This window comes from Cucurbita maxima, unplaced genomic scaffold (genome assembly GCF_002738345.1).
Source record: "Cucurbita maxima cultivar Rimu unplaced genomic scaffold, Cmax_1.0 Cma_Scf00027, whole genome shotgun sequence".
Classification (NCBI taxonomy): Eukaryota; Viridiplantae; Streptophyta; class Magnoliopsida; order Cucurbitales; family Cucurbitaceae; genus Cucurbita; species Cucurbita maxima.
The window spans coordinates 1923875-1945809 of record NW_019272043.1 but is presented as its reverse complement, the minus strand read 5'-3'; the positions used below and the strand labels follow the sequence as shown (position 1 = coordinate 1945809).

Genomic DNA, 21935 nt, shown 5'->3' with positions numbered 1-21935 from the left:
CCAATAAAACTATACTCAATAGACCTTTATAGAAATTAATATTTTTCCATAATTTTATTGGGTGTAAACAATTATAGTTTTTTTTATATATAAAAAATACATAATTAACAATTTCTAAATTTATCCCCAGAGTTCAGTATCCTTATAAGGGTAAAAGAAAAAAATGATGAGTAATAAGTTTGGGTTAATCAGCATCTTGGTCCTTCGAAACAAGCTCCCTCAGTCATCAACAAAGCTGTATCGTATTTGCTCATTTGTACTCAGCAGAACGTTCTTGACAGCCCATCCTAAGCTTGACATTTGTTTAAGCAAATTACAACCATTTTCTTCTGCATATTTCTTGCTATCCCCAACCAAACCAACCCACTCCTTCGCCATTGCATCTGAAAAGTTAATACCTTTCATGATTTCTTTGTCCCAAACGCTCGTGTTCGATACAATCACTTTGCGGATGAAGCATGCCTATTCAAGTCAAGACTCGTTACATCAGACTTTCAAAATCATCAAAGAACGGCTGAATATAAAGCATAGGACTAAAAGAATGTTGTGACATCCCGTTTCGAAGAGATTTCCTTAATGCTTTCATCCTTCTGATTTTAAATGTTTCGCTTTGGTCTTTCTGGTTTTGTTATATCTCTAAACATCATTAACCTCACCAAAAGTTGACCGTTGTCTTTTACATGACTTTTACCATGTTTCCTTAATGCATTTGAAAAAAAAATATGTTATTGAAAGAAAAACAAAATAAAAAAATTATGAAACACTTGGTAAATCAAGGGTCGTTTGACAGATTTAACTAAATGTAAGATCTTACCTCGATTGAAAAGGGGAACGAATGCCAGCGAGGACACTGAGTATCGGTTGGAGAGGGAAACAAAACATTCTTTACAAAGGTGTGGAAACCTCTCCCTAATAGTCGCATTTTAAAAATCTTGGTGGAAACTTGAAAGGGAAAACTCAAAGAGGACAATATCTGCTAGCGATGGACTTGGACTGTTACAAACGATAGAAACTCTCTCTAGAAGACGCATTTTAAAAACCTTGAAGGGAAGTCCAAAGAAAACAATATTTGCTCGCTGTGGGTTTAGGTTGTTACACTAAATCACCCGACCCAACTGAAACTTTTCGAACAATAGATATCATATTCAAATCAAGCGCAAACCAAACAGATGAAAATGAATTTAAGCAATTTTCTACTACCTGCAATAACCCCATGCTGATATCTGCTGCACGAGCCCCTTCACGGAGACAAAGAAGAATACCGTGCTACGATTTCGAAAAAGAAAAGTGTGAGCAAAAGAAATATGGACAGCTCGTAAAGGTTAATCGAAGTATATCTACTCACTGTATTTGTTGTTAAGCCCCGGCAGAAGACATCCATGCATATAAAATAATAGTCCTTGTTACATACAGATCGCATTGCAAGCATTGACAACTTTGGTATTTGAGACTCCAGATTCAAGCAACCTATTCTGATTGGCCATGAAACCTTACCTGAATATTGAAGTTATATTCATTAACTGTAGTTCAACATAAGTCTACGATTGGTTAACCTTCTATGTATAGAGGAATCAATACATAGACAAGACTCTCACCCTTTCTGCATAGTAAATCAATTCCTTCCATCTCACTTACTTCGGCTGGTGTAGGCACGTATCCTTGCTCGATCCAAGTGCATAATATGATCTCAAGTCGATCCTGAACATGAAGAAATTAACGGTTGAGATGAAAAATTCACTTCAATTGAGTTTACTATGACTTTTGGAATAGTAAAAAGTGTTTGTTTTTTTTTTTTTTTTTTCATAGCATCACAACATAGGAAGAAAGTGTTTCACCTAAAAAGCACTCTATCAAAACTCAAGTCATTCCGAACTCAAGTAGTGAAGAGAGAATAAATAAATCATTAGTTCCATTAAGCAAACATCTTATAAAAGACAATTTTGCTCCATCAAGTAAGCACAAAACAGCAAATTCGAACACTCAACTTGTGAGATCCCACATCGGTTGGGGAGGAGAACGAAACATTCTTTATAAGGGTGTGAAAACCTCTCCCTAGTAGGCACTTTTTAAAAATCTTGAGGGGAAGTCCGAAAAGGAAAGTTCAAAGAGGACAATATCTACTAGCAGTGGGCTTGGGTCGTTACAAATAGTATCAAAGCCAGACACCGGACGATGTGTCAGCGATGAGGCTGAGCCTCGAAGGAGGGTGGACATGAGGTGGTGTGCCAGCAAGGATGTTGGGCCCTGAAGGGGGTGAATTGGGGGTCCCACATCGATTGGACCAAAGGGAACGAGTGCCAGCGAGGACGCTGGACCTCGAAGGGGGATGGATTGTGAGATCCCACATCAGTTGGAGAGGAGAACAAATATTCTTTATGAGAGTGTGGAAACCTCTCCCTAGCATACGCGTTTTAAAAACCTTGAGAGAAAGCCCGAAAAGAAAAACCCAAAGATGACAATATTTGCTAAAGAGGGCTTGGGCCGTTACATACCTAGCCTCCAAATATTGTGGAAAGTTGAATAACACAAAACCTACCTTCGTTAGTGTTTGCAAATGGACATGTTTAAGCCCTTGATATGTTCCGAAAAGATCCATTGCAGCAAAAATGGGGTAAACTACAAAAGGTAAAGCTGCTTGCAATCTAACATAAAAAAAAAAATCATGAGTTAGAAAACCTTTGAAATGATAAATTCCAAAAACGAGAAAACATGTACATCATGATAAAACAGACATGAATTGATAATCTCTGAGTATTTGTAACTTATTTAAGAACAAACGTTAGTCTAAAGAACAATCAGGGGAAAAAAAACCTTTGATCATTCTTGGACAAGAAGTTCAGAAGGACGGCGAGTATGAGACCAAGATTATCAAAGCACACTGATTGAATCTGCACAAAATGGATAGTTGAATGAACGTAAAGGATACCGAAAAATTGTGATCTGTTTCAGGAAGGATTATAGCCAACCTGTGCCTTGGCAGAAACTTCACCAAGGTTATCTGTCACTGCAAAACTTCTATGAACAGCAGACTGATTACAAAGAGTGAGAACTATAAGACGACACTAATAAAATCCGAAGTCGTGAAGCAAAAAGAATAATATCTATTGAAATGAAACTTTTAGGAATGCTTAACCAGCATAATTAGAGCTTTTGAAACTGAGTCTTCCAGAAACTTCATAAATGAACCAAATGGATATTTGGAAAATTGAGTCTTAAAAACCTTTTTCTAAGCACTTTGAAAGTCATTCCAAACCTTAAGTGATCAACAACTTGGAGTAACGTTTCTCGACAAACGAACAACACAGAGTAATCCAACAAACACCTCTTACCAACAGAAAGAAATATTGGTTATTATCATAAAGAGGTGATCGATTTTTCGTGAAGAAAGTATGTCAAACATATAATGCACAAAAATTGGACTAGATAAAATTGTGAACCCTTACAGCCGTTGATAAGTAGCATCCAAGACTTATTTGTTTCACGATGTTTGCAATCGATGCAAGAAGCAAGAAGTACTGAGGAAATGCTGGAGTCAGCAACTCAACTCCAATGCTTAAACTGAATAGAATCGCTGTCGAAAACCTGACTCTCTTGAAACGAGAAACATTAAAAAGAAAAAAAGAATTGTTCATCAAACAATAAGATACAATGGAAACACAAACACTGCACTTTCAAGGATGACCTTCAAATAAAACTCCTTGTTCATAAGAAATTAACAAACAGAAGCAAACCTTTAAATTTGTATCGAATGAAGATGCTATCGTAGCAGTGTAAATACACCGACTTAACCGTCCAAGTCCATCCTTCAGGACCCAATTCAGAGCTGCTGCAGATGCTAGCGAACGAGTGCGCCCAACTCCTATAGCCCGAAACATTGCCTATCAATAAGAATTTTCCTTATAATTTGAAGAGAATACTTATCATTAAACCATTAGGTGGACATCAATAAAATCAGAGCTAACAACTATAGTGCAGAGCCATAAAAATTAACACTCCAAATACTTTCATCAGGTAAACAATTCAATCCACACACCAAAAAACACTTCAAAGTTCTGCTATATGGATGTGCTCAAGCTAAAATGTTGTCCCAACAGAAACCAACTATAAGAAATAAACTAAGAAGAATATGAACAAACATCAAATGGTCTATAGTTAAATAAAACTATGAGTCTAATCCTTAAACTCTATCAGACTAATTTCTTCTCGCAACTAGAAAACTCGAATAAATTAAACAATTAAGTTTCATCCACTGACCTGAGTAGCAATAACCTGCAGAGCGGAACTGAAAACCCGATGCAAGAACTTCCATTTGACATAAAGTACATAATGCTCACTAACATTCTTGGGAATAAAAAAACCCTTAACAGCCAAACCACATGCCCTGTACATCGTTCGAAACCCATCAACGAAATCAAAAGACACAGATGAAGCACCACCATCAACGCCGACCAACTGTAGAGAAAACCCATCCCACACGTACTGAGAGACCCTACCGGACCGGAGAAGGACGACGGGGAAGCGCACCGGGGTGCTGGGACCGGGTGTATCATCAAGGCCTTCATCGGCTCTGTACCGAGTTCTTGAAGTTCTGATAACAATTCGAGGTGTAAGGCGGAATCTAGGCTTATTTGGAACCCTAATACCAAGGGTGAAGTGGGTCTCGGGGAAAATCCATGGGCGTTGAAATTGAAGGGAATTCGAGATTGGGTTGAAGGAGCTGCTTTGCATGAGGGAGTGAAATTTTGGGCTTGTCGCTGCGGGGGAGAGAGAGGGAGATGGCGTTAGACGCAAAAGGGCGTGATATGGTCCGCTCCAAGCAGCGGATTCCCCTTCCAGAAATTGTGAAGTGCTTATACAATCGAAGTGCGAAGTGGAAACTAGGGTCCAACAATGAGGTCGATGATGATTACCTCCCGCCAAGAAACAAGGGTTTCTCTTTCTTTGCTTTCCTTCTTTTTTACCAACAACAATTGGGTCTCATAGTTTCAGTTTTTTAGGAATTAGTCTCTTTTTCTTTTTTTTTTTTTTAATTTAAAAGTATGGTATGTAAGAATTTTGTTACATCTTTTTGAAATTTATGTAAACTATGCTAAATTAATAAAATTATACTTTTTAATTTTAGGAGAATAAATTTAACCGAGCACAAAAGTTACCAACGTATGGAGCAAGCTGCTTCTATGTCGTATCCATTCCCAAGGTGACGAGCACCTTTTGCTTCTTGTTCGAGTACTCTTACCACTTCCAACAAAACCCTTGCAACCTAATTGCAATATGATAACCCTCAAGTACATAAATAGTTGGGCTATATAAATTGTTGAAAAAGGGTTGGAATCACAATACCTTCTACTTATACCATCTAATTGCGCCCGGCGTATTTCATCGGTAGGAGGCATCCTACCGTTTTGCCATGATTCAATTCTTGTTGTGTCGCCACTGTCATAGACATAACTTGTACAAGTACAACTCCTCGCTTTCCTCTAAATTTAGACGCTTGATTTGTTCTTTCATGATGGACATTGGCTCGTAGAGGCAGTCGAAAACTCATTCCACACTCGTTATCTCAACGTTATCACCTGATGTAAACAAATGATAAATCCACCACATATAGTATAAGAGTCATGTCCTTAACTTAACAATGTCAATAGAATCCTTAAATATTGTCAAACTTTGTGAGCACCGAAGGTGAAGTCACAAGTGACTCAAGTGATGAGCGAAAGGTGTACTTTCGTCGAGGGTTCCCGAGAAGGAGTCGAGCAGCAATTAAGGGGAGGTTGTTCGAGGGCTCCATAGGCCCCAAGGAAAGCTCTATGGTGTACTTTGTTCGAGGAGATGATTGTTGGAAGAGAAGTATTACATCGGCTAATAAAGAGGTTGATCCTGAGTTTCTAAGTCAAAGTTTATAGAATTTGTACTCGGCCAAAACTCATTTTCAGTGTTGTATTAGGTTTTGATTTATTTTAAATTAGGATATTTTTTGTTTTAATTGGTGTAAAATTTTACTATATTTTATTTGTTTTCTTTGTCTTTTTCATCATAGTCCAACACTCATAGCTTTAAAAATCATTGGAGTATTTTTAGAAATAGATGATTATATATTTTTTGCAATAAATTGTCTAGCCTTTCTAAAGATTTTCATTCGAAAAAATCAAATAAATCCCAAGAAATCCAAAGTAATTCCAAGTAAAATAAAGTTATAGAATGTCCTGTAACCTCTTCTCGATTAGTTTTAATAAAGAGTGTGAGTATTTCTCACAAAAAGTTGTGTTCAACAACAAATTGCTATTAGAGCGGTCGGGTTTTTAGGTTCTGTAGAATTGTCTAGGTCAAGAGCCATTTAACAACAATAGCCTTTATAACGTAGTGGTAAAGTTTCAATCTTGTAAACTAAAGGTTTGTAGTTTAATCATGCATGAGGGCACACACATTTTAATACTCACTACATTCTACATTTTATTTTCACGTGTTCGTTGATTGTCGATCGAAGTGGGAGAGTTTTCGAAAGTTGCGCATTCATGAGGGTGTCATCAGTTGTATCCTACCTACCTCATTTCTCATTTGTAAATAAACATGAAAATCACTAACATGTATTAGGTTTTGATGTATTTTAAATTGCAGTGTGGTTTGTTTTAAATGGTGCAAAACTTTATTGCATTTTAATTTTTTTAATTTATTCGGTATTTTTCATCAATGTCCAAGATTCTAACCCTAAAAGATCGGGTTGTAAAAAATTGATAATGAACCAACCAGGGGTTAGGTTCGATAGAATTGTCTAGGTCATGAATCAGGTTATAACAACGATAATCTTTATAGGTTAGTGGTGGATTGTGGCTATTTATTATTTTTATACTCACCACATTTCTACATTTCTTGTATTTGTTGATGGTTGGTCGAGGTTTATACTCACCACATTTCTACCTTTCTTTTTCACGTATTTGTTGATTGTTGGTCGAGGTGAGGGAATGTTTGAAAGTTGTACGTTACGTGGAGAGCCTTCTTGGACATCAACCATTTGTGTATTTTTGGTCTTTTATATTTTGTATGAATTTGTATCCTAAACTCATTTCTGTTCGGTAAATAAACTTGAAAAATCATTAGTATGTATTAGTTTTTTTTTTCTTTTTTTTAAATAAAATTTAGATTATGGTGTTATTTGTTTTAAATTGTGTAATATTTTACAGTACTTTATTTTTATTTTACTTTTAATATATTTGGTTAGGTAGAATATCTAGGTTTAGAACCGGGTTAAACAACGTTAGCCCTTATAGTTGAGTGGTAGAGTGACAGTCTTGTAAATTGGAAGGTCTTTAGTTTTAATAATCCTGCATGAGGATATACATTTTTTTATATTCACCATAGTTTTTCACGTGTTTGCTGATTGCTGGTCAAGATAGAGGAGGGATCTAAAGTTGTGTGGCCACACATAGGGTCTTCTTGGGACATTTATCATCAATGTATTTTACGTGTTTTGTATTTTGTATGAATTTGTATTATGCCTGAACTCATTTCTCGTTTTTAAATAAACTTGAAAATTACTGGCGTGTATCAAGTCTCGATTTATTTTTAATTGTGGTACGGTTTATTTTAGATTATTTTCTTTCTTTTTCTTTTTCATCACCATCCAAGATTTGAAACCTCAAAAATCGGGTCGAAACAAATTGGTATCATAGCAGTCGGGTTTTAGATTTTGTAGAATTGTCTATATTGAGAGTAAATTTTTAACAAAACTAGCCTTATAGCTTAGTGGTATAGTGTTAGTGTTATAAATTGAAGGTTTGTAGTTCAATTTTGTATGGGCATACATTTTTTTTTTTATTCACCACAGTATCAATCGAGGTAGGGGAGTGTTCGAAAGTTCACGGTCATCTTGAGGCATCAGGCATCTATATATTTAGGTCTTTTATATATTGTTTGAACTTTTATCCGGCCTAAATCACTTCTGGCTTTAAAATAAACTTGAAAATCACTTGCAGTCGGATTTTAGATCTGGTAGAATTTTCTAAGGAGAGAGTCTCGTTATAACAATGATAGTCTTTATTGTTTTTATTATTTTATTCTCGCTGCATTTCTACATTTCTTTCACACATTCACTGAATGTCGATTGAGGAAGGGAATTGCTGGAAAGATGTGCAGACTGTTGGAAGAAGGAATAGTGAAAGAGATATGAAAAGATAGAATCGATGAAAGCTGCAGTGCTTTATTATTGTCTACTTACTTATGCTCAGAGGGTTACACAATTACAGTATTTATAGCTTATACACTATACCAGAAATAGTAAATCATGGAGTTTGAATATTTGAATCATATCTTCATTTTGAATACTTTGAATCATATCTCAACACTCCCCCTTGATTCAAAGTTGCAGATGTCAGTACAGAACTTTTCTAACATTCCCCCTTGATTCAAAGTTGCAAATGTCAAGTACAGAGCTTTTCTTTTGACAAGGCCTTCGTAAATATGTCTGCTTTAACCCGTACAATGTCTGTCTCAGCTTGTATACTTTGAATCATATCTCAACACTCCCCCTTGATTCAAAGTTGCAGATGTCAAGTACAGAACTTTTCTAACACTCTCCCTTGATTCAAAGTTGCAGATGTAAAGTATAGAGCTTTTCTTTTGACAAGGCCTTCGTAAATATGTCTGCTTTAACCCGTACAATGTCTCTTTGCTTGTATACCTTTGTTTCTTTGTCTTCCTTTATGAATCCATCTGGCGGTGTTACATAAACCTCTTCTTGTAAATCTCCATAAAACTTTTCGTTTGGCAAGTCAACTATATCCCATGTTCAATTTTTCTTAACGGACTGCAACTCTACTGTCATGGCTTTCTTCCCGTCTTCTTTTTCAGTTGCTTCTTCATAATTCATAGGGTCTGAAACAGTAAGAGCAAATTGACATGATGCATATATGTCAGCTAAAAATTTATACTTCCTTGGAGATGTCTCGTCCGAAAGTTCAACTATAATTTCTTTTGTATCACTATCAAAGAGTTTTATTTTATCATGACTGGTTTCAACTTTTACGGTGTCTTTTTCCTCAACTTGCATCTCTTTTGTATTTCCAAGTTGCACCTTAATTTTTTGCGTCTCATCAAGCTCTTTGAATAAGGATTTGGTGTCTGTCATATGGTTCGAGCTTTCGCTATCAACAAACCATAAGTCACCTTCTTTTGCATTAATATCAATACACGCCATAAAAAACTTTTCTTCTTCTTCATTTTCTGCTGCAAAATTTATTTGTTGATCTTTATACCAACAATCAAATTTTGTGTGCCCATATCTTCTACAATGGTAACATTATATCACATTCCTTATGCTTGTCTCATTGAACTGCATTTGTCCATCATTTATCCATGTACCCCTGCTATCACGACCACCATGGAAGCTGCGAAATTCTCCCCTTCCACGACTTCTACTTGCTAAACGAACATTTTCTTTTTCGTTGTCTTCATTGCTGGCTGTCTTCTTCACTTGTAGTGTCTTTTTTATATTTTCTCTTTCGCTGCCTTTGTTGTTGGCTATCTCCTTCACTTGTAGAGCATTTTCTACATTTCTCTTTCGTTGCCCTCGTTGTTGCTTGTCTCCTTCACTTGTAGTGTCTTTTCTTCAGTCTTTTTTGATGATCTATTGATTCTTGCCTCATGAGCCTGAAGCGATCCCATCAGTTCATCAACGAAGAGTATGGATAGATCCTTAGCTTCTTCTATGGCAGCCACCACATGGTCAAACTCTAGAGTCAAGCTTCTCAACATCTTTGCAACAATTGTTTCGTCTGAAATTTTCTCTTCATAGGTATTCATCTGATTGACTATTGCAATTACTCTTGACAAAAAATCAGCAATTGATTCACCATTCGTCATGAGCAAAGTTTCAAAATCACGTCTTAGAGATTGCAATTTCACTGTTATGATTTTTGAATTTCCCTGAAACTCATTCTACAGAATTGACCATGCTTGCTTTGATGTGGTTGCTGCTGCAATTCGTGAAAAAATAGTCTCAGAATTGCTCGCTGAATAATGAATAGAGCGTTGACATCATTTTTTCTTGGTTTCGCTTAGTCTCTCATTTTCTTCAATTGTGGGTTCTGATATATCAACAAACCCGTGCTTCACCAAGTCTCATAGCTCCTGCGATCTGAGAAAGGTCTTCATCTTGATGCTCCACCACTCATATTTCTCACCATTAAAGATTGGTAACAACAGTGTAAAGAAAGAAAAACCAGCTATTGCCATTTTTTCGTTTTGTGAAAAGTAAAAATAATCACTCACTCTTGTGTTGACAAGAACTTGGCTCTGATACCAAAATTGTTGGAAGAAGGAATAGTGAAAGAGATATGAAAAGATACCACCGATGAAAGCTGCAGTGCTTTATTATTGTCTACTGACTTGATGCTCAGAGCGTTACACAATTCTAGTATTTATAGTTTATACACTGGACCATAAATAGTAAATCATGTAAATCTAGATAAATTTAAATCTACTCACAATCTCCTAAAATCTTGGTACTTTGAATATTTGAATCATATCTTAACTACTTTAAATCATATCTTCATTTTGAATACTTTGAATCATATCTCAACAAAGACACGAGTCTTGTTGCGGCATCAGACATCTGTTTATTTTACGTCTGGTATATTTGGTATGAATTTGAATTCAGCCAACACTCATTTCCTGCTCTTAAATAGACTTCAAAATCACTTGCATTAGGTTTCGTTTTATTTTAAATTGGGTAGAATTTCGTTGTATTTTATTTTTAATTTATTTGCTTGCTTGGTCTTCTTTATCACGGTCCATAATTTGAAACCTCATAAAATCGGGTCGTAACAAATCGAGAGTTTTAGGTTCTATAAAACTTTCTAGGTTGAGAGTCGGCTTATCAAAATATTAATTGTTATGGCTCAGTGGTAGAGCATTAATCTTGTAAATTGAAGGTCTTTACTTGTTTTTCTTCATCATCGTCTACAATTTGAAACCTCCCTCATAAAATAGAATAGTCGAATTTTAGGTTTTGTAGAATTTTCTAGGTTGAGAGTAAGGTTTAATGTGTTTGCTATTGTTGGTCAAGGTGGGAGAGTTCCTATAGAATTGCCAAGGTCGAGATTCAAGTTTTGAAACTAATAGCCCTTATAGATCAATGGTAGAGCATCAGTCTTGTAAATTGAAGGTTTGTAGTTCAATCTTGCATGAAAGCATACACATTTTTAAACAGTCTACATTTCGTATTCATGTGTTCGTTATTGTCGGTCAAGGTGGCAGAGTTTCTATGAAATTGCCAAGTAGAGAGTTGAGTTTTAATATTGATATTACTTGTTATCGAATATCTCAAGGCAAGAACATTGTTTGAGATTCGAATCACTCCACAAGCAAGGTCGATAGATTGATCATGTCGAGCTTGAATGATTCTACATACAACCTAAACTACATAGAATTGCAAATAAACATAGCCATTGGCTAAAGAAAGCACAAATGCTTCTTTTACTATATATTTTCCAAATCTTCTTACAAATACAACATATATGACTTTATATAGCCTAAAAAATGAAACTACTAAAGACATTGGTTCATATCACTTATAGCTTAGTGGTAAAGCGTTAGTCTTGTAAACTGGAAGGTTTGTAGTTCAATCTTGCCATGAGGGCATACACATTTTTAAACATTCTACATTTCGTATTCATGTGTTGGCTATTGTTGGTCAAGATGAGAGAGTTTCTATAGAATTGCCAAGGTCGAGAGTTGAGTTTTAATATTAATAGCCCTTATAGCTCAGTGGTAGAGCGTCAGTCTTGTAAACTGAAGGTCTGTAGTTCAATCCTGCATGAGGGCATACATATTTTTAAACATTCTATATTTCGCGAGAGTTGAGTTTTAATATTAAATAGTCCTTTGTAGCTTAGTGGTATCTTGTAAACTGAAATTGAAGGTTTGTAGTTCAATCATGCATGAGGGCATACACATTTTTAAATAAGTGTTTCTATAGAATTGCCAAGGTTGAGAGTTGAGTTTTAATATTAATAGACCTTATAGCTCAGTGGTAGAGCATCAGTCTTGTAAACTGAAGGTCTGTAGTTCAATCCTGCATGAGGGCATACACATATTTTTAGGCCATCAAGATGGAGTTTCTATGAAATTGCCAAGGTCGAGAGTTGAGTTTTAATATTAATAGCCCTTATAGCTCAGTGGTAGAGCGTCAGCCCACATTTTTAAACAAGAGTTTCTATAGAATTGCCAAGGTCGAGAGTTGAGTATTAATATTAATAGCCCTTATAGCTCAGTGGTAGAGCATCAGTCTTGTAAACTGAAGGTCTATAGTTCAATCCTGCATGAGGGCATACACATATTTTTAGGCCATCAAGATGGAGTTTCTATGAAATTGCCAAGGTCGAGAGTTGAGTTTTATATGCCATCAAGATGGAGTTTCTATGAAATTGCCAAGGTCGAGAGTTGAGTTTTAATATTAATAGCCCTTATAGCTCAGTGGTAGAGCGTCAGCCCACATTTTTAAACAGGAGTTTCTATAGAATTGCCAAGGTCGAGAGTTGAGTATTAATATTAATAGCCCTTATAGCTTAGTGGTAGAGCATTAGTCTTGTAAACTGAAGGTCTGTAGTTCAATCCTGCATGAGGGCATACACATATTTTTAGGCCATCAAGTCTTGTAAACTGAAGGTCTGTAGTTCAATCCTGCATGAGGGCATACACATATTTTTAGGCCATCAAGATAGAGTTGAGTTTTAATATTAATAGCCCTTATAGCTCTAGCTCAGTGGTAGAGCGTCAGCCCACATTTTTAAACAAGAGTTTCTATAGAATTGCCAAGGTCGAGAGTTGAGTATTAATAGCGTCAGCCCACATTTTTAAACAAGAGTTTCTATAGAATTGCCAAGGTCGAGAGTTGAGTATTAATATTAATAGCCCTTATAGCTTAGTGGTAGAGCATCAGTCTTGTAAACTGAAGGTCTGTAGTTCAATCCTGCATGAGGGCATACACATATTTTTAGGCCATCAGTCTTGTAAACTGAAGGTCTGTAGTTCAATCCTGCATGAGGGCATACACATATTTTTAGGCCATCAAGATAGAGTTGAGTTTTAATATTAATAGCCCTTATAGCTCTAGCTCAGTGGTAGAGCGTCAGCCCACATTTTTAAACAAGAGTTTCTATAGAATTGCCAAGGTCGAGAGTTGAGTATTAATAGCGTCAGCCCACATTTTTAAACAAGAGTTTCTATAGAATTGCCAAGGTCGAGAGTTGAGTATTAATATTAATAGCCCTTATAGCTTAGTGGTAGAGCATCAGTCTTGTAAACTGAAGGTCTGTAGTTTAATCCTGCATGAGGGCATACACATATTTTTAGGCCATCAAGATAGAGTTGAGTTTTAATATTAATAGCCCTTATAGCTCAGTGGTAGAGCGTCATTCTTATAAATTGAAGGTTTGTAATATATTTTTAGGCCATCAAGATAGAGTTGAGTTTTAATATTAATAGCCCTTATAGCTCAGTGGTAGAGCGTCATTCTTATAAATTGAAGGTTTGTAATTGATTTAAGCTCCCTCTATGAAGTATAAAGTATGGGTTTTCATTTAGAGTAAGAATCAAGCTAAGTCGAGCAAAAGGAAAACTATAGCCTTTGAGATTTTGGGTCTCCTACTACCGAATTTCTTCCAAATTTGAGAGTCATAGTCTACCATTTCCCTACTTGTTCTACATCTTCTAAACAAGATTACCCACAAGAAATATTTAAGTAGAAAACCACTGTCTTATTCTATTTGTGCACATCCAAGAAATATTTAAGTAGAAGACCACGAAGGCTAATAAGTCCCTGAGCGTGCCTAATTAGGGAAAATCGTTTTCGGGTACGAAATGGGGGTAAGAATCAAATTCCCATCTACGATCCATTTTTCTTAAAATTGAGACTTCATTTAGCATTGGAGGACTAAGATGTGTAACTTCGATGAAGAAATCGAGAGCTAATAGTCCTAGATTAAGCTGTCTAAGAAAAGAAGATCCTGCGTTTTCGGGTGAGTTGAGACGGAGGAAACAAATCCAAAATTAAGACCACACGCTTAAAGACGTTACTCCAAAATGATTACTTTAGCTAGAGGAAAGAATAAAAGAAGAAATTTCATGAAGAAATTGGGTTTTGAAAAGCACTAGAAACGGCTACCAATAAGAATTTTCTCGCTTGAATTCCAGCTAGGAAAATTTGGAGGTGAATAACTCAAGATACATTCCAATAGAAGGTATGAAATCAATCTCTAGCTATTCCCTCTAATACCATCTTAAAGTTTCATGAAAAAATCGAGGGGAGAATACTGTATATAGAGCTAGAGAGGTGCATTTTCAGGCGACGACGCAAAGGTCATGCACGTCTTCTTCCTTCGATTTTTCTCAATTTTAATCCTCTTTCAGACCAATTTTCATGAAAATTTTTATGGTGGTAGAAACTAGACTCTCAAAGAAATCTGTCAAAGAAAATTTGAAGTAATTCGGATATCAGAAACTCAAAAACGGAGGCCCCAAACGTCGATGACGAAGTAAGTAGTCATCTTAAACTTTCCTTGAAAAACACGGATAGGAATCACTTGGATTTTAGTATGAACCTTAAAATAAGTATTAATCAAATGAATATGAGAGAAAAACATCGAGAGAGTTAAGGCCTTAAACTGATTGATTTGTTCAGGATTTAAGTAACATGAAAATGACCCAATAAATGGACTCCGCTACCAAGCATATTATGGTATGTTAAAGCTTATATATATGAAATTTATTAGTCATTAGACAAGGTTAAGTAGTTAAGTAACGGTGTAAAATGACTATAATGTCCCTAAGGTAACTTATCTTCGATTCATGATCTGAATGATCTCTGTAACTTTTTTCCATTCATGATCTAAATGATCTCCAAATTATATGAAACTTTATAATAGGCCTTATTTTATGATGATAGTTTGAAAGTTATTGGAACATGTTCAGAGGCCAAACTAGGATTTAGGAGGTAAAAGGACCAAAATGCCTCTAGAATTTTTTAACATATTTCAACCTCTAAACATATTTCCAAATGACTTACTACTTTTTAAGGCTTATTCTTAAGGATATAAAAATATATTCAAATTTTCAAATTAATTAGAGAAAATTAGGAACCTAAACCAACTTAGGGTCTAAGAAATGCTTAAAGGATGCTAGGTACCACTCAAGGACAAGAGATCAAGATCATTAGACTCAGAAATTCAAGAAACTTCTCAACCTCCCACGATACAACATGTTTATGACTCAGACTATATCGTTTGAAATGTAAGAAAACTTGGATGTAGATTTTCATACTACGTTGCTTGGAACGTATGAAGCCTTGGGCATAGGTATTCAGATCCTATCGTAGGGAATAATGAAGTCCTGGATGCGGGATCAAACTATGTCGCGTGGAACACATGAAACCTTGGACATATGTTAAGATTGTGTCGCTTGGAATGTATGAAGCCTTGGAGTTGTCAGGTTCATGACTTGTATCGTGAATCCTAAGGGGAGTATTTTGGAGAACAAACCAAGAACAAAACAAAATCCTAGAAAATAGCCAAGTACGAATCAACAATCAAGAATTAGAACATGGATTAAGATCCAAGTTCTGAAGACAAGAATCTAGAACATTGGTACTAAGGTCCTTAGATAAGAACCAAGGTTGATACCTCGTAATCCAAGGACCAAGGTACTCCAGCTAAATTGGGCCTAAGTACTTGCAACAATGAAGTGTTGTACCCTAGCATATGCACGATTAAGAGCCTACTTATTGAGTCTTTATACTCACTCCATATTTTCCATGTTTTTTAGATAACTAAGAAGTTGGTCGAGGTTAGGAGCAGACTCTGGAGCAAGTGTCATTAGACAAGCCTCATCGATCGTCTCCAACCTCTTTTGTTTTTAAATATTTTGTATTTGTTCCTTATTTCGTGTTTTAACTATATTTTAAAATGATATAAATATATCATATATTATGTTTTAAATTCTTTGGGAGAAAAAATTGTCAAATAATTTTAATTTTCCTATAAATAGTAGTCCTCAACTTTTCTATTACTTTTCCCACCTTACAACATTACTTTCTTTTCCATTAGCAATTTAAAATTTGGTATAATATGATTTTAGTTTCATACATTTTTTATTTTTATTTTTTGAAAAAAATATCATTTTCAACAAACCTTCAATCACTTTTATTTTCTCTACGAAAACATTTAAATTTTTAGTCAAATTTAAAATAAATAAATAAAATTTTTAACGTAGTTTTCAATTTTTGGATTATTATTATTTATGAAAATACGATTTGACGGGACCACCTAACAAAAAGCATTTATAGCTAAACTGAAAGTCTATATGTGCCTGTGACGTACGTAGGGTAAGGTTAAACAGTCACGGGTTGAAGCAGAAAGGGAGCGAAGAAAAAGAAATAGAAAAAGCAGGAGAATGATGAATTCAGTTAGCCGGTCGCCGGAAAATAGTGACTTTGAAGAACACTTTGGGGATTCTGTTCATCAATTCGAACACACACACGTCCCCTTCCTTCAACTGATTATCCACAGCGAATCTCTTCCAACCGCATTTCAACTCCGTCCGCCGCCTCGTAAACGCCCACCGTACACCGCACCACACGCTCCAAATCCTCCCGTCCGCCACTTCCAGCTTCACGTCCGTCGATTCTTGCAGGTACCTCTCCGCAAAGCTTCTCGGCAAACTCTACGCATTTCAGAAATCATTGTTCAATCACTGTTTCAATTGAGAATCATTCCATTTCGTTGTTTTCTTCTTACCAGGTAATTTCCTGTTTGGATGTAGGAAGGCCTCATCGTTACCATGAATGAAGGATTCTTCGTCCTCAATTTGAACGAACTCGCTATTCTCAGAACTCGCTCTTGATTCTCCGTTAATGGCTTCGGCGTCCTTGGAGGATGCATAGGTCTCATCGATTCTGGACTGAATCGGCCGCCGTCTTCGTGATTACGCGCTGAAATCGGTGAGAATTCATCCAATTTTGGTACCGCTTGCTGAAATTGAAATTGAAATTTATAGAATTTTTGCGAACGAACCTGATCCTCTGTACTTTCTCTGTCTCCACGAGTAATCTTCTTCTTCTTCGTCTTCTTCGTCTTCTTCGTCTTCTTCGTCTTCTTCTTCTTCTTCTTCGTCTTCGTCTTCTTCTTCATCATCGCTGAATCGTTGAGGTGTAGTGAATCGTTGATGCTTTATCTTCATGTTCGTCCTCATCATCTTCTTCATCTCGCGTAGGGAACAAAAAGCAGCTTCGTGATCTTTTTCTCGTTTCCTCTTCCTCGAAACGGCGTCGTTTAACACAACAACAGAGTTGTCCTCATCATCTTCGTTCTCGCTCTTCGGAAGCAGAATCGGCGGGCGGCGATCGAAGGCTCTGTTGTGGTCCTTACGTAGCCGGCGGAAGATCCTCGGCTTGATCGGATAATCGATTTCCGTAGCACTCAAGTCGAAAATGAGAACATTGAAGCACCGATTTCCTTCCAATCTGAAAACCACGAAATATCCAGCTTTCACATTGTAAAACTGCACGAATTCCGGCCAGCCTCTTGCGAACGATACTTTGCCATCCGATTTCTTGAGTTCGACCTCCCAGTTTGCGCCGTCCGGAAGGCTGAGAGTGGCGTTGTTGTGTAGCAAAGAAGCGCGATTGTTGATAACAAACTTGCTTGGAAGATCCTGCAAAAAAGAAATTGATAAGAAAATGAAGAGATCAGAGAGAATGTGGATTGGATTAGGTTGCTTACAAGCTTTCTTTCGATGAGAGTGTGGTGGAGAATGATCTTGAAGAAATGGGGAATCGGTGAAGTGAAGAAAGCCATCCGGAGAGATTGTTTGTGTTTGCGAATTGGTTTTTGTTTGTTGTTTATAGTAAAAACACAACAATAATCAATAAAGTCATGAAGAACTCTACCAAAATTAATCATCAGGAAAGTATGTCCTCATCCAAACCCAATGAGTTTGAGATTTTTTATCCAACTTACCCTAAAATCTTACTCCCTTTTCATTATCTTCTAATTTTGGTTTTCCTAAAAGACCTTACATTCCCTTACTTATATATTCAAAATCTTTCGGTCGAGCTAAAGGCAAGTAAGAAAAAAAAGTTGGTTGAATTAAACATAGGGGCAATATATATTCAACTTTCCAGATTTCCAGAGCTCACAAGGAGACACAATCTAAATCTAACCAATTATAAACATAAATTGAATCCAAACACATTACAATTTCAAACAATTCCTATCTTCTCCAAACACTATGAACAGATGAACAGATTCAGGTTGTTTCAGAACCTTCTTCAACAGGAGCAAGTGTTCCCTCTTTCACAAATGAAGCATCTAAAAACTTCGCCACAAATGCCCACAGTTTGTAAATGTCTTCGAAGTTCGTCAAGAATCCCAACGAAGCTGTTACGACCTCGAGCCGTGCAAACCCGTGTTTCCCATGCCTCCGATTTCTGGCTTGTCTGCACAGGGATGAATCTTCAAGGTTTAAAACGCCACGTTGCCGTCTCGGGTTGTCCAAAACACGAATGTGACTGAGGAATCCAAGGCCAAGAGATATGCCATCTCTTTCAGCTAGCTTCTGAACAAATTCTGGATTGATTAGTCCCTTGTTTCTGTCTCTCACATTGAAAGCTACTGCTGCTCCCCTTTCATATTTTATCTTTGGTCCATAAATCTGAACTAGGTTCACTTTGTTGCTTCCTTCCAAACCCGGAAACTTTAGTTGAAGCAACGATGTGACGAGCCAATTTATCAGAAACCGAAGTCGAAGTGTTGTCTTGTTCAATCCTAACATATTTATGTGATCGAGATGTCGACATATAATCTTGGGTTCCCTCCTGTTCCACTCTTCCTCGTCGTCATATTCTCCGTTGCTAGTATAATCTTCATCATCGAGGCTCGTCACCGAGCCTTCTCCAGTCTCGATGTTATGAAGCTCCTTCCCACTCTCTTCCATCCTAGAATAAACTTCTCTTTCTAGGCCTTGCAAATTAGTCTCTTCCAACCCAAAAAATCTTCCTCCAACATGCTTGCTTCCTTCCCTTCTCCCTAACAACCTGAATTCACCTTCTGTTTCCCTTCTAATCGCACTCTCCTTCATCTCCGAACATAGTTCCGACATCGTTCCATCGTCCTGTCCATGATAAAATTCATTGTTCAATGCTGAGTTTATTGAATAACCATTGGAAAGCAGTTTCCCTGTTTCTGTGACTTTGTGGATCTCTGTAATGGCCCTGTTATTAGCCGATGTGGCCCTTGTTTCTGCACGTAGCTCTCCGTGAACTTCCTCAATGCCATCAAAGGATAGCGTATGGTACTCGTCATAGGGCCCTAAGTTCAAATCTTCAGCATTGTCGTAAGTCGGATCACTATGGATCTTAGAAGTTGGCTTATGTGAGACTAGGTTCTTCTTCTTCCCTTTTAACCAATACTGAGGCAAGGGACCTGCATTATCAGATCCTACCGGACTCTGACCTAAGTCGATCCAAATCGAACAATCCGAAGATTCATCTTCACTGAATACCGGGCTCTTCATCACATCCCCTAAAGAAATAGTCTCACTTTCCTCAAGTATGGTGCTTGTTCCTTCTCTATCAGAGCTGTTATCATGATCCATCTCTGCTTCAAAAACATCCCTCACCTGAACAGACGTGAAGGCACCTGAGAAAGCAGGAAGTTGCAATCCCGGACGAGTTTCGGATGTTTTCTCCACAACCCCTGCAACTTCTTCATGTTCAAACCGTCCTAATCCATCAAGATCATCCATCGAGTCACTCAGATACATGGGATACTCCGGGATTATCTTCACCATTCCAGAGCCAGTAACCCCGGACCGAGTTTGTAAGCTTCCCATCACTGATCTCTTGATCAGAAGACATCCAAAACCAGTAGGATCATACCCAAAAACCCTATAAAACGACGTGATGATAAAATCTGGTCGAAAAAGCGATAAACCAAGAGAATCCATGTCCTTTGGACCTAATGACCCAGCATCAAGCAAAACATGCCAATTGTTCTGCTGTGCCAGAGCCATCCATTGGTATGAGTACTTAGCACCAGTCACTCTAGATTGAACTGGAAACACAAATAAACCAACAGAATCCTTCTTCTTCCTTCGCTTGATTGTTATCTGTTTCCTCAAGTCAGTTGAGCAGAGTTTCAAAGTTGGCCATTTAAACCAAGCATTATAGGCCTTAGCACCCTTGTCTCGAGCACATTGAGCCATCCAATTCACAGATTGACTCTCATAATCAAACATAGTCAACAATTTCTTATTGGTATGAAAAGGATATGATTCAGCCAACAATTTGAAAGCAGACCCTCTACTAACAGTAAAAACAAGCCCATATTCATGCTCAGGAATGTTCAAATGATCCATAATCCTACTCTTTATATCATGTTCTACAGTCCCTCTATCAGCACCACCATAAAGAGCTTGATTACTCAAATTTGCAGCAATTTCAGACAAACTAAAAGTAGAAGACTCCCAAGTATGAAGACTCTGAACATATGAAAACAACCCAAATCCACAGTAATCAAGACATACCTTAAGCAAATGCGAATATTCATTCGAACGAAGATGATCAATCTTCTCTGATGACTTATACTTCGGGTACATTGTAAGAAACTTGGTGAAAGCTTCATGAAGATCAGGAATGGCATCATCAGATTCATATGTACGATCGGCTGCCATGGCTGTGGCCTTGAGAAATTCCCGCTGAGCTTGAAGTCTAGCAAGCGATCGAGATCGGCCCAAGCCATTGCTATCTTCGTTGGGCAGTGGCTCAGAGCCCACATCTTGCGATTTGAAGAGAAACCCATCTTCAGAAGCTTCTTCAAGAGCTTCTCTAAGCTTGTGTTCTTCAAGTTTTCGAAGAATCAATTTGTGTTTCTTCAAATCCATCGCTGAATCAGACCCATCTTTTCTTCTACTCTTCTTATCCATAATCAAAGCAGCACAGTGAGATAGAGGCTTCCATAGTGAATGATGCATCAAACCCAAGTTTCAAAGAGAAAAAAAAAACCCCACAAAACTGCAAAAGAGAGCCTAAATCTAAGACCCTGCGGGGTTTATTTCGCCATCAAATTAAGAGCCGAACCATAAGAACACAGACCCGGATCACGAAATTTTGCAGTGAAAAACCCCAACAGAAATAAACCAATTGACCCTTAAATCAAATGTGCATTCCCACCATTAGCATTTCAGAGAAACAGAGGAAAAAGGCATCGAGTAGTAGTAAAGACTTTTATTTATTTATTTATTTATTATCACCTTTAGTTTGAACCATTTAACTTCGCTACTACCAATTGAATGATTTTTGGAGGGACCCCTCAGTGACTTTTATTTCTATTTTATTTCAATCATGACAGATTAAAAAAAGTCAAATAACATTTGGTTCTTGTTCTTGATTGATTTTAAGTTCTCTTTCTCTTAGGACCTGCATTTAAAAATGTTCATCAATTCGAATTGTCTAATCTCAAATGAATTCTATTGATCTGTTTGATTGGATTTGAGCCAATGGTTTCTTCTCCATTTCTGTACATTGTTAATTAGACTGTAGTTTGAACATCAGGGTTGTTCCGGCTTGTTCCGGCTCAGGATGGAATGAAATTCCTCTCCTAATTGAATGGATTGACAAAAATGTTAGTTAAATGTTGTCTATGTTTGGTTTTATTTGTTAATTTCTTATTATTCTAAGAGTGTACGGGTTAGATTAGATGGAGTTGTAAAAATCTTTTAAACCAACTCAAAATTTCGGGTTAGCTGTATTGGCAACTCGAGTAACCTACATAATATTCACAACCCAACTAGTTAGGTTGGCAGGTTGTTCTTTTTTAAAATTATTTAAGAACTTCTAATTATATAATATTAACGTTTTATAAAATTTAAATATTAAACATTTATAAATC

General features: G+C 36.8%; 3 protein-coding genes and 6 non-coding genes across 9 annotated transcripts; 6 read left to right on the top strand and 3 right to left on the bottom strand.

Annotated features, from left to right (window-relative positions):
* Nucleotides 1-54: 54 nt before the first annotated feature.
* LOC111499568 (protein root UVB sensitive 4) lies at nt 55-4936 on the bottom strand. Its single transcript, XM_023151156.1, has 10 exons — nt 4255-4936; nt 3732-3878; nt 3444-3590; nt 2967-3029; nt 2812-2888; nt 2537-2642; nt 1596-1698; nt 1346-1494; nt 1201-1266; nt 55-462 (listed from the first exon to the last, which is right to left on the bottom strand). The coding sequence occupies exons 1-10, from the start codon at nt 4726-4728 to the stop codon at nt 220-222; spliced, it is 1575 nt and encodes a 524-aa protein (XP_023006924.1). The 5' UTR covers nt 4729-4936; the 3' UTR covers nt 55-219.
* Nucleotides 4937-11746: 6810 nt separating this feature from the next.
* TRNAT-UGU lies at nt 11747-11818 on the top strand. Its single transcript has one exon. It is a non-coding gene; the product is annotated as a tRNA-Thr (tRNA).
* A 190-nt stretch (nt 11819-12008) lies between these two features.
* On the top strand, nt 12009-12080 carry TRNAT-UGU. Its single transcript has one exon. It is a non-coding gene; the product is annotated as a tRNA-Thr (tRNA).
* A 171-nt stretch (nt 12081-12251) lies between these two features.
* Nucleotides 12252-12323, top strand: TRNAT-UGU. Its single transcript has one exon. It is a non-coding gene; the product is annotated as a tRNA-Thr (tRNA).
* Nucleotides 12324-12549: 226 nt separating this feature from the next.
* TRNAT-UGU lies at nt 12550-12621 on the top strand. Its single transcript has one exon. It is a non-coding gene; the product is annotated as a tRNA-Thr (tRNA).
* Nucleotides 12622-12905: 284 nt separating this feature from the next.
* Nucleotides 12906-12977, top strand: TRNAT-UGU. The gene has a single exon. It is a non-coding gene; the product is annotated as a tRNA-Thr (tRNA).
* Nucleotides 12978-13260: 283 nt separating this feature from the next.
* TRNAT-UGU lies at nt 13261-13332 on the top strand. The gene has a single exon. It is a non-coding gene; the product is annotated as a tRNA-Thr (tRNA).
* Nucleotides 13333-16314: 2982 nt separating this feature from the next.
* Nucleotides 16315-18014, bottom strand: LOC111499897 (B3 domain-containing transcription factor VRN1-like). Its single transcript, XM_023151620.1, has 4 exons — nt 17769-18014; nt 17061-17700; nt 16785-16978; nt 16315-16710 (listed from the first exon to the last, which is right to left on the bottom strand). The coding sequence occupies exons 1-4, from the start codon at nt 17946-17948 to the stop codon at nt 16450-16452; spliced, it is 1275 nt and encodes a 424-aa protein (XP_023007388.1). The 5' UTR covers nt 17949-18014; the 3' UTR covers nt 16315-16449.
* A 125-nt stretch (nt 18015-18139) lies between these two features.
* Nucleotides 18140-21254, bottom strand: LOC111499852. Its single transcript, XM_023151548.1, has one exon. The coding sequence runs from the start codon at nt 21016-21018 to the stop codon at nt 18295-18297; it is 2724 nt and encodes a 907-aa protein (XP_023007316.1). The 5' UTR covers nt 21019-21254; the 3' UTR covers nt 18140-18294.
* Between the last annotated feature and the right edge of the window lie 681 nt (nt 21255-21935).